This window comes from Megalops cyprinoides, chromosome 12 (assembly GCF_013368585.1).
Source record: "Megalops cyprinoides isolate fMegCyp1 chromosome 12, fMegCyp1.pri, whole genome shotgun sequence".
NCBI classification, from domain to species: Eukaryota; Metazoa; Chordata; class Actinopteri; order Elopiformes; family Megalopidae; genus Megalops; species Megalops cyprinoides.
This window is the reverse complement of record NC_050594.1, coordinates 2331670-2346225: the sequence shown is the minus strand read 5'-3', so window position 1 is coordinate 2346225 and position 14556 is coordinate 2331670. Positions and strand designations below refer to the sequence as shown.

The following is a 14556-nucleotide window of genomic DNA, read 5'->3' as shown; positions in this document are numbered from 1 at the left end:
ACAGCACTCTGCCAAAGGGACCCTTTCAGAAATACTGAGGGGAAGAAAAGGGCTTCCCACCGTAGGCGTTAGCCGTGATGTTAAACACGTAAAAAAGCTCAATTGCAAGTACCATCCTGTAGGATGATTTAATAGATCGCCTGGGTGACCCCAGGCCATCTAAAGGCATGGAGGCATAATGGAGCAGGCTTGGAAGCTGATAAGAAATAGACTAGCGGTAAACAAACACATTGAGAATAAAAAACTGCAAATACACTCTAAAAACTGAAATAGAATGCTGAAGACAAGAGAGAGTACAAACTGCAGTAATGGACTATACTCCATTGCAACAGCGCAGTAACTGGAGAATACTTTGGGTATGACTACAACTGTGGCTGCCTGTGGTTTGAAGAGAATCATGTTGGAGCATTACAGTGGCCAGTGCAGAGTCCGGAACTCAACCCAACAGAAAATCTTTGGGCTTAACTGGAATCCAGACACGAGTCTTCCACAATGCATTTAAGCGGTCATTCAGGCCAAATTTGGGCCAACACTCTATTCATTACTTTGAATAAAGACATGTTTTATTCAGAACTATCTATCTCAGGACTCCTGGTATAACAGTGTATATTTTATGGTGAGAAGAAGCAAATTATTACTTTTTCTACACAGTTTCAATGATCATAACTTCGAAGAATAGAAGTAGCCTAAATGTTATGGATTTCAAGATTGAATTAAAAGTATGATGAAAACCATAAAAAAATATACACACAACTATACGCACATAAAAAGGTTTTGATTTTTGTACTCTTTGGAACAGACACAGGATGTGTAGCACTAACACCCATTAGCGCTGAAAGGGGAAATGAGAGCAGTCAACAGCCTCTGGTCTTAAGAGCCGAAACTGAAGCAAATCACTTAGTTAACATGAATCCAACTGAAACCAATCTACAGCAAAACAAAGCCTCACACCGAAAGAGTAACAGTATTTTTTTGCATTTATTCTTTTAAAATTTATTTATACGCAGCTCAGAACACAAAAATAATTATTTACTGTCTACTCCTGGTTTCTGGATCCAGATAGGACAACGGCACAATGCCACTCAGGCCACACCCATCTTGGACAGCCCTGCAGATGGGGGGGTGGCTAGGGGAGGCACTGATCCCTTAATTTTCATAGGTCATAGGCTCTTCTGCACCCTTCAGCTGCCCATAAACACACTGTAACTACAGGGAGAGGAGTGCAGGCTGAACAGAGGAGACATAATCAGCTCCTCCACATCAGCACGGCCCGACCCAGGGCAGGGAGAGATTACAGCTCCGCTAGGCTAACGCACTGCCTGCGATCTGTCCCATCAACTCGCTGTTCAGAGATAGCTAGCTCTGAGCAACACTCCAGCCTGTCACCATCACTCACGCCCAATCTGAGAGATGTCATTTACAGTGAAACTCCTGCTATCGGTTTGCGGCGTGTTATCGGTTTTGGCTCCGCGTGCAGCGTTGCCTGGCTTTATGTACGAGCAGGCTGATTCCCCCTGACTTTAATTTGAAGAAACACTTTTTTGCGAAACATGCCAAGGCAGCCCATCGCTTGGTGGGCGTTTAATTCCTCCCGACACTGACATACTAAAATGCACAATGTACGGTTTGGCAAAATGGATGAATCCACAAGCAACAGCTCGTCATTAACCCCACCACTCTCTGTGTTCATCAGTTAAGCTGTGATACAATGTGACATACGCTCTAAAAATAGTAGAAAAAATGTTGCATTTTACAATGAGGGGGAAAGAGTGACCACCTTAAAGGTCATATGATTCATACTTTTTCGTAAACATCTGACTGACAAAAAATGTTAAACTAGACGTTGTCAGTTTGACAGCTGCTTGGTCACTCTGGGCTGCAGAGTATGTAGCTCAGTGGCAGAGTATATCAAAAGTCAGCGTTTGAGAACTGTGCTAAATATTAGTTGAATAACTGAATGTTGATAACACTTACACAAAAATGTTTTTAAACTTCACCTACATCTGCAAACCAAAAAGTATGTGAATATTTTAGCTTTATATAGCAGTGTGCAAAAGCTAAAGAATCATGGTTTGTCATGACGAAGCAAGAGCTATGACAACAATATGTTTATCTAGACACAATGAGAGCATGATGGCAAATAAGTGAATCCGGTGAGAAGTCACTGACATGAGGGAGAAACTGGTTTGGCATACTAGACGTGGCTTAACACATTAAAACAAGTGTTCTTTAATTGAGAGTAAATAACTGCAGCGATTCTGAAGTGAGCCATTCCAGTTTGCTGGAGGTAGCGTCCTCACGGTTTACTGCCGAGTGGATGAACGATAGCTGTATGAACCGGGGGCTTCCAGGGCAGTGACATTTGGGCCCTGTCTCTTGCTCTGAGACAAGCTGGGACATTCCGCCCCTCCCCAGCCACAGTGCTCATTTGGCTGGAGGGGCGAGACTCCGCTCCCAGGGCTCTGTAGGCCCCGTCTCTGCGAGGTGGGGGTGAAGTTCATCCGAGGTGATGAAGCATGTGCACATTTTGGGTGAAGGGCTGGAGAGTCTGATGTCTGCGGCCAAAATGCATACCCCCGGAGAGCGGAAACCCCGGTCCTGTGGGAGGCTGTGGGATCAGAACAGCAGGGCCAGTGCCTGGTCCCTCCTCATGCACTAATTGTGCGTGAAAAATTCTGATTAACTTGTGTGATTTTGTGTGTGATGTTACAGCTGCCAGAGACAGCATATGAGCAACCAGAGGCAGATCTGCAGTGGTGAGTCACTATCACAGAAAATGGATGGATATATTACAGTATTCAGATTTTTACATTGCATTCACACTCAGTTATCATCTTTTCTCTCTTCATTCCTCTTCTTGTACAGCTGTGATAAGTAATTACACATTATTTCATACACTGCACTGAAATTCAGGTACCAGAACTATTTCAAATTTAAATGATCCATTCTATAATAAATGTCAATATTACTACTAACTAAAAAAAAATCCAGAACAGGGAGAAGCACAAGTAGTACATTTCAGGGGAAATAAATTAGGATTTTAGAGGGGAAAAAACGCCTCTTCCTTTAAAACATAGAATGTTCTCACTATAAAAAGGCACTGCTGTGGAAATGAAGAAACGCATGTTTCAAAGCCCAAAGTCACTGAACGTTCTCACATCCTCCCAGAGAACCAAGGCTGGGAGGAGATACCAGCATGTCTGTGTTACAAAATGAAGCGGACAAGATGCTCTCATGATAATGTAGACTTTAATGTGAAGGACTCCCGTTAAATCAAAAGTATTTCAACCTTTACTTGAAAGAATGGCAAGATTTTAAACATTTATGGAGATTTTTTTTCCTTTTGCCTTGACTAGCAAATGACTCTTCTCTGACACGCATTGATATGATAATGCTCATTTCGATAGGTGCTGCAGAGGGAGCCTCTCACCCCTGGGGCTGATTCCAGATCTGTTACCTCGCCGCATTTACATTTTGAACCTCCCCTCTGCCGCTCTTTTTATGTGCTGGGATCTGCCAAAACTTGTCAGCGGCGCTGTGATACGAGGGAGGGTTTGACTGACGCGCGGGAAAGACGCGGGGAGAGGAAACGTAACCGTGTTTTCCTCTCATCTCCCGCACGACGCGTGACTTACTTGATCTCAATTACAGCCCCACATCCTCCGAGAGGCAAATTAACAACAATAAGCTACATTACAAACATTCCAGGGCTGCCGTCTGTCACTTCCCATTGCGGTCCCAGCCGGCTGCTAAAAAGGGATGTCATTCTCCGAGATCTTACTCTCCTACGCTTGGCTCTCTTTGTTGCCTTTTCCTCTTGTTATTATATAATGATGACGGACAGATCAGCGTTTTTTCTCCCCTATAAACACCTCTAAACATTGTACTGTGGAATTGTTTTTGACTCTTTTTTTCATCTTTCAGATTCTTCAGACTGAAGTGATTTTCAGACTGAAGCTGGCAAGAAAATTGCCTGTCACGCGGTTTCCTTCAGTCTAATGCATCTATCGCAGCACAGACACACAGAAACAAATTACCACCAACTACCACTCTGTTCACAAAGGCACATAAGAAGTTTTGTGGAAAATAGCAAGTTAAACTGCTTTTTTTCCTTTTTCTTTTGATTCTCCCCTTATTTTCAAAAGAAAAGACATAACAGTATCAACCCACATCTGAGGAAAAAAGTTACACCTACAATAAATAGCTGTCCACTCCATCATAAAAATGAAATATTCTGACAATTGTTCTGAGCTGGAATTTATGTGGTTATTTGTTAAAGAGCTTTTCCTGCAGCTGAACAGTTTCATTTTAATTTGGGTGAAAGAACATTTAATATTTATTAGGAAGGTGCTGAATGCTCAGCTATTGAGAAGGGGTGGAAATCAGGAGGTCAAGGTTTCAAATAAATGCTCCTTTGCCAAAGACAGACAGACACAGTGGGAGGCAGTCAGAGATCCACCGTTTTCACGGCCTGTCAGACGTCACCCCTGGACTACAATTAAAGAGGAAATCAGACTCCTGTCTTTCTGCTCTCTCCCATTATGCTGAGGTAACGTGTAACCCCGAGCAGTGCTCCACCTGTTTAAATTAAGGAGAACGACTGCACGCTGTTATCACGTCCCGGAGATCTCCTTCAACATCTTTATTTATACTGACTAACAATGTGCTTTACACATGCCCGCCAAAGTGAGAGGGGCAACACTAAACAGCGCCGTAATGAGACCAGTAACATACAGGCAGCCATGTTCAGTTAAAACACACGGCCTCTGAGACAGCGCAAACTGCACAGCCTTTACTGAACTGGCCATACCATAAAAACCTCACTTTTTTTCCCAAATTAGTTCATTAATTTCCTGTTTCTGCCAGGCGATTCCTTTAGTTTGTTTACTTTGGAGCTCAATTTTAATTTAATTAAATATAATTAATCTGTGATAGTCTTGTCTCTATTGAATTAGCGCCCTTGACTTATAAATATTTTTGCACTTTGATCGTCATGTTTTACACTTGATTCTGGGACTGTACTTTGCTGTGAATCTCCACTGCTGCTACACCTGACTACAAGAGTATATAACACATGCATTTAAGAGAAGGATCTTTGCATCATAATATCACTGCTGGATCCACATGTCAAACTGCTCTCCATAGCCTGATGGGTTACATTTTAAATACAACCAACAAGAGAAAGCAACTGGTTAGATAAAAGCACACAGACCATTTGGAGCAAACTCTGCCTAAAATGGCAGAGCTTTTAGTGCAATTCAAAACATCTGTATGCAAAATGCATGTAAAGTATTCCATTCCATGTCTTCCTCGCAAACGACAACACACACCTACATCGCAGCTGTACAGGAATTGAGCGGCGAAAGAATTTTCAAGGCTATGTGATCGAATATAGGGAAATATGATGACATGGAGAGAAACATTAATGAAGCAGTATTTTTACATTTATGGCATGCCCATGGTATGCTATGTTACAGTATTGATCTATCAGCTACGATTTTCTTTAGCATAATCATAGCACAGTATTTCAATAATGCAGGGCTATTATGCACAACACAGGGTTTCTTTAACAGAGAGACAATAACCAGTCATAGTAAAACCCAACAGCAAAAGAAAATCAATAGAATAAGCAAGTGTGCAACATGACCCATACAAAAAGAGAGCTGGATGCAGGCCTCTACAATCTAACCACAAAAGGCTTCATCTTTAACATTTATTCATAAATTAAACTGTTTGGTTGTTTGTTTGATTTTTTCATGACCTGCATTTTGAGACAGAGAGAGGATTTGAGCCTGAGAAAGCCTCAGCGTGTTTGAATATGTGAAAATAACAGCTGACTTACAGCTCTGGCTCTGTGGCATGACTTTCCCCCAGGTTTAAACTGCAGGCCACTGCAATGGGCACACCAGAGCCGTCCAGAGAGCCCAGTGATAGATATGCAGGGAGGGCAGGCAGGGTCAAATCCCGCTCCCCCCGTCCCCCCCACAGCTGCCAGAAAGCAGATGTTTACCACTATAATTAGCACCTTAAATTCATACATCTTCTCCGGATCGGAAATCTGTTGTGACATGAGTTCAACGTGAACCTGCTGTGGGTTTTTAGTTACAATATTAATATCAATATTTTTCAGCGGCTGATATAAATATGAGCACGTGTGTAGCCTAACAGCTGCACACCACGTTAGAGTTTCACTGTATTCTGGCTTCGTATGCTGATTGGATAAAGGAGATTTTTTTCTTTAACCTTTTTTCTTTCCAGGTGTATCACAAGAGTCAATTAAGTTCCAACATCAAAGAGTTTTAAGCAGTGAGATATAGTGGTAAGGAGTAGGACTTGCAAATGAAAGGTTGCCGGTTTGATTCCCCACTGAGGCACTGCTGTTATACCGTTGGGCAAGGTACTTATCCCTCAGTTAACTCAGTAAATATTCAGCTGTATAAATGGATAAAACTGTAACCAGTGTAAGCTGCTCTGGATAAGAGCATCTGATAAATGGCAGTCATGTAATATGTAATTTAAATATCCACTATTAAAAACACCCAATGCACCACAATTCTGACACTCTAACTTACCAAGTTCATCTCTATTGTATGTAATTACCTGTTTGCTACACTATCTCACAAGCAGTGTATTTTTGGGGTGATGTTCAAACCCAGGTCTTACCTGCAGCGCCACATGGGTCCACTGGCCCACAGAGATGCGCCCCCGGGTCCTCATCTTCAGAGGGAGCACCACACCCTGCTGCAGGCGGTAGTAAAACCGCACCTCCTCCTGTGACGCAGTCAGCAGGAACACCACCCTGCCCTCCATGCTCTTCTCAACCACAGTCCTGCCAACACAAGCACAGTGCTTTCAGAGCCCAGGGAAAAGAGCACAGCAGGACTGCTCGATTACGGCAAAATCACGATTATTTTGGTCAATATTGAGATCACGATTATTTAACATGATTACTCTTTGACTTTGGAAACATCATGCATTTACTGAACTTTTTTAATAAAAAAAAAAAACTTGTCTTTTTAACAGTGGATTTTCTTGAACTTTAAATATATGTGACGGACGGCGAGCGGCAAACAGGTGACAACAACAGAGATTGGCGGCAACGAAGACAAGACGTTTAAATAGTGTTAGCCCCGCCCTGGCCTAGCCCATTACCTGGGTCAAAATATTAAAATCAATTACAGAAATAAAGCACAGAATTACGACAGTAACAAATCTGCTGATGCAATAAATGTATTTCATCCACAACCCCACGTTTCCTTTAAAATAAACACACTGCAGGATAAAATTGACGTTAAAAGCACAAATCCCCCCTTTCACGTTTCAACAAATGGAAACTACTTTACCCATAGTTCTATATAATTCCCATGAGTTAGATACGCACTCTTTTAGCCTGTTTGTACCCGGCAGCAGCTCTAATCCACAGGTGAGTCGTTTAAACTTTTAATTACAATGATCACATTTCGTCTTAAAGTGAAAATCATAGTTACTTGGTTCTTATATTGGCTAACACGAGTGCCCGTTTTCACGTGCACCCGAAAACAAAACGGTCGTTTTCGCTACGTTACAGTTTTACAAAGTCCGAACAACAACCAAACAATGCTATACATTGCCATAACAGTGTCTTCTCTTCTTTTGCAGGACCGAACACAACACAGCTAGCCAGGATGATTTGCACCAAAGAAATAAACCGATGCAATTTAAAACTGAGTCCGTGTATTCTTTTACAACTGCGCAAATAAATCTATTGCCGCACTCTCCTGCTTCCTCATAGCGATGCGCCCGCATCGCTTTTTCTCCGTCACAATATAATTGAATTGAATCAATTGAATACAATTGAAAATCATAAAATGTGAAAGAGATTTCGATTTTTATTTTGAGATTATATCGATTAATTGCCCAGCCCTAGAGCACAGTCACCACAAGCACGGTTTTAAACCATAACCCTAACGCTAACACAGCAGGAGCACCACCCTGCCCATAGCCTTCCCGATCACGGTCCTGCCAACACAAGCATGCTGCTATCAGGGCCCTGGGACAGGAGCACCGTTAGGACGACTTTTGAGTTTCTTACCAGAAACATGGGATTACATGGCAGGCCTATGTGCTTATTTGGATCTGCCTCATGGGAAGTTTAGTTTAGTCATCTAAAAGTGTAGTGAAAAAAACTGAGACAATTACATGATTTAAGAACTGGTCATTTACAAAAGCAGTTAAGCTTGTCTCCTCCTTTCCTTACTTTTCATACTGTTTGAATGTTCCATTTTCTAAAATGGTATTATATTACTGACCTTTCCAATTTCCTAATCTCTAAACATTCTGAGGCAGAAGAATTACCTCAATGGAGTAAACAAAACAGGATCCATTATGGCTTATGCACATACTTGTGCCGTAATGGTATCCCAGCTTTCGGGCACGGTGGAACTCCACTACAGCATGTCAGTCTGTAGCACCCTACTTTCCTTTAACCCTAACCCTAAATTTTCAGAGAAAATCTTTTTAATACAGAATTGTACCATTTATTGTACACACCCAAGTACATCCAGTCATCGGCTGGCTCAAATTACAGTAAAACCTTGGAGAAAAAAAATGCTTGTTATTTGCTTTGTTCTAATAATGGAATACAACACTTCGCTGACATTCAGTTTAAATGGCAGAAAGTGTGGTCACAACAAAAGAAAAGTCACTATTGAAGAAAAACACCCTGGTGACGTGGGCCACTCTAAGACTGATATAGACATGTCAAAACTCCTGTATGTATAGCTCTTCTATGTTGTTACCACATACCGCATGAAAAAAATTAAAAATGAGAATGTTAGCTAGCACATTAAATGTTATGAAGTTCTTCTCTCCATCCAATCAGACTGACTGTTTATTTCAAAGTAATGTATGCATAGTAGATGCCATTATTGTTAAGAGTTTTCAGCTCCATAGCCTTGCATTGATCTAAGCTTACAGTATAAACTGAAATCAAATTTTCAGATTGACAGATGGAGCCATGGTACTTGATTTACACGCATTTATCACTGCTCTCCATTTAGACACAAACCAGCCCGAGATGAGCGATTATTGGTTGTGCTATATATTGATGATTCAAATTACAAGTTGTGGGGGTGGTAGTAGTGGTGTTACATTGCTCGAATCTTTATGCTGTAGTAAAATCATGTAGTAATCATTCTGAAAGCCGGACACAGAAACAGAGACCCTCTCAGATATTCTGAGTGGTACTGGATGTTGAGAAAGATTTACTATGAGCAGCCTATTGGCATTTACGCATGTCTGTCAATATTTCCATTTGCCAGTTCCATCAGGCCCGTTGGGGCTCAGAACGACACTCACGCTGAGCACTCTCGCCAGCATTTCACAGGCTTCCCTGAACACTGTCCATCTCACCCAGTGAATTCTGATGAGTTTGCATTCAACCGATGCCTGCCCCCCTGAGCCAAAATCTCACCTAAAATGAGTTTTTTGTTTGTTCTGCTTGTAATTAGGCCAGACGTCTCCCAGGAAGAAAACTGCGGTTCTTATGCACCTCGCATTGTTGCCGCTCATAAAGCAAATATGCGGCATGCATTTTTTATGTAATATTGTTCAAGGGTCCAATTCAGGTATTCAGGAAGAATGCATGAAATCCTTCTGAGGAGGCCTACACTCCATGTCTCTGTCACTCATTCCAAGCACCATGTTATTAAACTGATTATTAAACTGCGCCGGGGTTTTATTTTATTTTAACTTTTTATTTTATTTTTTTTTTAAATCACGTAGTGGTGTGTCTCTGCTTTCATCACATGCACTTCAAGTGCAATTCTGTGACAGTTGTTATGAAGTTCCCTTTTCAGAAAGCTTTTTCATTCATTCCTTTCATCCCCTAACCCACTTTCAGCTGTATCATTTTCTACTCAGGAAAACAAAGTAGCCTTTGAATTGATGTTTTTTTTGTAGGGCCTGAAAACCCTGTCACAGTTCTGTTTCATTGATCTAAACCGGCCCTGGCTGCTGCCGTTTCTGTACCACAAACAGAGCCGGTATGCGTTTCAGGGTTAGGTCATTAGAGCTGCGGGGAGCTCTTACTGAAATCGCTTCATATTCATTTTCAAAAATGAGTCTTCATTAACTGACAAAAAGGAACAGAATGGACGCTTCTGTCATGAGAACCATCAGACAAAAATACTGAGCATGCACTGAAGATTTTGGTAAGAGATCCCGCAGTCTCCATGTGAGAAAGAGCATCATGGATCATCACCAGGATTGACTGTAGAACAAAGCTGGTGGCACTTTTCTGATAGATACATAGGAGAAGAGTTTTGCTTCAGTACCATGAGGGTATAAAGATAGTTCACATCCTAGCCTGCCTCTATAAATTCAATCGCAATCAGTGTTACTCTTTGATAAATATATACTTGTATAGCTACAGTAGTACAAGATACACTGATATAACCAATGAAGAGTTGCATCCTACAGTTCCTTACAGGTGAGGAAGCACCTGTATCATATGATCAAATGTCCCCAGGTCAAAAGGACAAAAACTTTTACAATGTTTCACAACATCACTGTCGTGTAGAGTCTCAGGATACACTATTCTAAATAACTGTACAAATGCATGTTCAAAAAGACAACATGTGGGGAAGAAACAGCCAAATCTATATATTCATTCCTGTGTGATGGAAGAAACTCCAGTGAACAAAATCATTATGAACTAGATTGCAAGTGCTGTAAACACCTACAATGACACAAGCAGCCACAGTGAATCTGTGCTTTTTAGGAAAGTTCTGGCTCAGGACACCTGTCACTCTACTTACATTACAGACGCTTCCTCGGGTTTCAGCCAAACCGCTAAGGTAAACGAGCTTGCCGGGCCCAGGTTCTGCACAGGAGGGGAGGTAAAACAATCCCTTTGGTTTCGAAAAATGAGGCTGGTCTGGTTGAGGGGAGACCCCGGGTGCAGGCCGTTGTGGTCCTCAGTCACGCAGGTCCCCAAACCGAAGGAGAAGAGGTTGATGAAGGGCGGGGTGGAGGACCGGTACGGGCACTCCTGGACACAGAACTGCTGGGTGCAGGTGAGCAGGCCCTCCTGGACCGGGGTGCTCTGGCAGAAGGCGTTCCTCTCCGGGATGCCGCAGGTGGACTGGGCTGGCACAGTGGTGACGCTTTTGTAGGCCGCTATGTTCTCCAGCTTGGGAAAGTGGCCCTGTGGGCTCACCAGGCTGCTGGAGATATAACATCCTACGGTGTACAGCAATAACACAGCACCTTTCTTCAGCAGGAGCCAATTCATTTTCGATAGCAAGGGTGCCTCCTGATGTAGTGATCTTAAATAAGTAATGACGGTCATGCCGGAGGTGACATTTTTACAGTCCAATGCCTTGGGTAAGACCGCCCGGCTTAATTGCACAATGTCCGAAAGGAGGCCAAAGCTTTCACATGATAGGCAGGCTTTCTGCCGAGTGCAATCCTGTAAAGAAGTGCTGAAAGAAAGAGGAAAAATAAAATCTGGCGTAAAACACCACAGCTTTTTTCTTCCAGAGGAAACTGTTATGTTTCTTAAGGCAATTCTCGCTGAAGTAAAAGCGGTACGCCGTGCCGGCATTAAAACTAGCTCTAAATGAACGTGTAAACGCTCACAGAAACGCTGAGAGAACGATAGGCTGTTTTCCCATAGAGTATACAATACAACACACAAAGATGAGCACAACCACTTATTTTTAAGTCTAACAGTAAAATCCAAGCAAACTACTAGCCCCAAAAAGATCTTTTTTGTTGTTATCTCGATATCAATTCGACGTAGCTCTCTCTTACTGCGCTTGTCAGAACAACCAACAACCTGTTGAGGACGCCAGCGCACGTGCCGTATCCCGCGGATTAAATCACTCCGTTTTTCCCCTCTTATTATTATATTTATATTATTGTTATTATTATATAATTATAATTATTAATATTATAATTATTATGATTATCTTATTCTTTTATTGTTATCGTTGTTGTTATTTAATTTTTTAATATTTTTACCCCAAAGGTCGAGAATACTTGTAATTTAGCTTGATGATCTAATTTATAAAATTAGCTGCGGACATTTCATAACTGACGTTATTCAGTCGTGTTCGCAAAATCTTCCTCCCCATGTTGGTCAGAATTACACGGCTACATCGTTATCACTCGGTTGTAATGCCAGCTACTACTTCAAGTTCACTGGGCACATGTGTTGCAGAGTACCTTTGTTTACCTACGGATTCTACGAAGACAGTTGCAGTTTGGGGAGAGAAAAAGGCTTTAATTTTAGGTAGACATTACCGCCTCTGGAAGATAAAATCTCCATCTCCCCGCCGGGAGTTAGCGCTGGAATAACGTTAATACTAATAACGCACTGGTCCTCGTGGCACGGCAGTACCCAGCTCCAGGGACAAACACCTGACTTTAAAATTCCTTCCTCCCCGTCTAACGTAGATGGCTAGCCTTTAACCTCACAGGCGTTGCAAAAATGTGTATAGCCTCCATATGTGGTATAGAGTAGAAAAATTCTTACATTTTACGACACGAAGCGACGTTTTGACAGCAGAAAAGCGTTTTGTTTTCCTACCTCAGCGCGCTGCATTCATGTCCCCTTGTAAAGCTGCTTACAACAGGTTGCCATCTGGACACAGCTCAAGCCGGGAGCAAAGTAGCTTGACAGAACTTGAACAGGCAGCAAGTGTGTGGGAAAACGTTCATTCACGAAATGTGGTAGGACTAAGCCATAATTTTACTTTGATGTTACTAACGGGACATGGCGGTAAATTGAAGCCCGCTGTGCATTTTTCGGTCATTAGCATTGTCGGCTGACGGGGACGGGTGATATCCTATTAGCTAACGATACTGCGGCTCAGTTTTACAAGTACCTCTCTTGGTTCAGGAACGCTATCCGCCGTCGCTAGGCAACCCTTGTCTGGACACAGTCCTATATTCAGGTGCTGAACCCCAGGGAAAAAGGGACAAAGAACCGGGGGATGGGTGGGGGCGGGGTGGGAGATTTTCAGATTGGCATATGCATAAACAGAATCCCGCACACCAGCTGAACAATGTTTGCACCTTAACATTTGACGAACGTTCGCGTGTTTCCACCCAAAATATTCGGGTACTTACAGACATTTGTCTGAATCAGGGACTTTGTGATGTCCTTGGGTGAAAACTAAATATGCAGAACTGAAGATGTATTGCACGTTTACAAGGGAAAATGTTATTATTTATTATTAGGCAATAATCTAGACCATAGGCCCACTATATTAACATTGTATGATATAACCAAACTATATAAGGGCTGTGTAGGGCAGTTTGTTCCAGAAGTGCATTACTGAAATTGTAATATTACCATAGTATACAGACAATAATGGTATTTGATCAAATTTATGGTTTAATTAAAAATATCAGGCCATGTGGGTCAGTATTATAGCGTCTCCTTTGAAAAGACTAGGGGCTGTGAGGCTATGAGAGGCCTTACAGCTCAACATGAATTATGGCAGACATATGTATGAAATTAGACATTTGTCATATTACAATGTTATGTATTTATCTGAACTTGAACGTGCAACTTTAACATATTTTGCCTACCATATAATATATCCAGTTTGGAATGTTGCTTCTATACTTTTCTACATGACATATGCAGCTTCTCATTTTGAATATAATGGATTCCATTGTCCATATGTTGCAGCCAGGAAGGAAAGAACAAAGCTGCCCTTTCCAGTTAGATGGATAATAGACCCATGATAAAAAATTAAAAAAAAAAAAAAAGTGCCCTTGACCTCAGGTCCAGGTGCGCTCAGATGTGGCTGTGTTTGGAAGGTGTAGGTGAGGTAAGGTTGTCGTTCCTGGGACAGTTGGCCTTATACCTGACACGGCCAAGATGTGGTTGTACAGACATGTTGTTTGGCGGAGGTAGGTGTGTTTTTGGATTTAAAAATAATAATAAATAAAATAGTAATAATACAAATAATTTAAATATTCTGGAGATGCTTCCTCTTTCCTCATATGACAAGATTGTTAACTGCCCTTCTCTTCTCTGCTTAATTTTGAATGGCTTTTCAGCATCCAGAGAGGAAAAAAGCCTTGTGATCCACACTAAACGAAGCTCTTATACTCACTGAATTGATTTCTCCAGCCTGCTAGAAAGCACAGCCTTACTCTGCCATGGGGTAAATATGGGTGACAATGATACAGTGGTATGCATTCAGATTATGTAAACAAATTAAAAATGGTCTTTATATTTTCAGACATGTTATCTACTAATCTCATTTCAACAGCTGCAACTGCTTTGGTGAACAAAAGGCATGCTAACTACTTTTTAATTAAGTGCACTTAATGACCTCAAGAAGATTAGTGCACTTGCCTAATAATCAATAAACTACAGCTGAGCCAGGTCCTGTAGAGCTAAAAGGGGGGAGGCTTTCACTATACATGTGTTACTTCTGTCCAGGCTGAATTCTCCTGCACCCTGTCAAACACTGAGACACATTCACAGACCTGAAAAAGAAAGGTAGGAAGAGGGACCTGTGTCCCAACAGGAGAATATTTGTCATCCAGTGACCC

At 41.8% G+C, this 14556-nt stretch overlaps 1 protein-coding gene across 1 annotated transcript in view; it reads right to left on the bottom strand.

The window, feature by feature from the left end:
• Positions 1–11329, bottom strand: part of ush2a (Usher syndrome 2A (autosomal recessive, mild)) — a 205404-nt gene extending 194075 nt beyond the window's left edge. The window contains exons 1-2 of the mRNA XM_036542709.1: positions 10797–11329; positions 6664–6829 (exon numbers count right to left, since the gene is read on the bottom strand). Coding sequence (XP_036398602.1) covers positions 6664–6829; positions 10797–11329 — 699 coding nt within the window. The remainder of the gene's footprint in view (positions 1–6663; positions 6830–10796) is intronic.
• Between the last annotated feature and the right edge of the window lie 3227 nt (positions 11330–14556).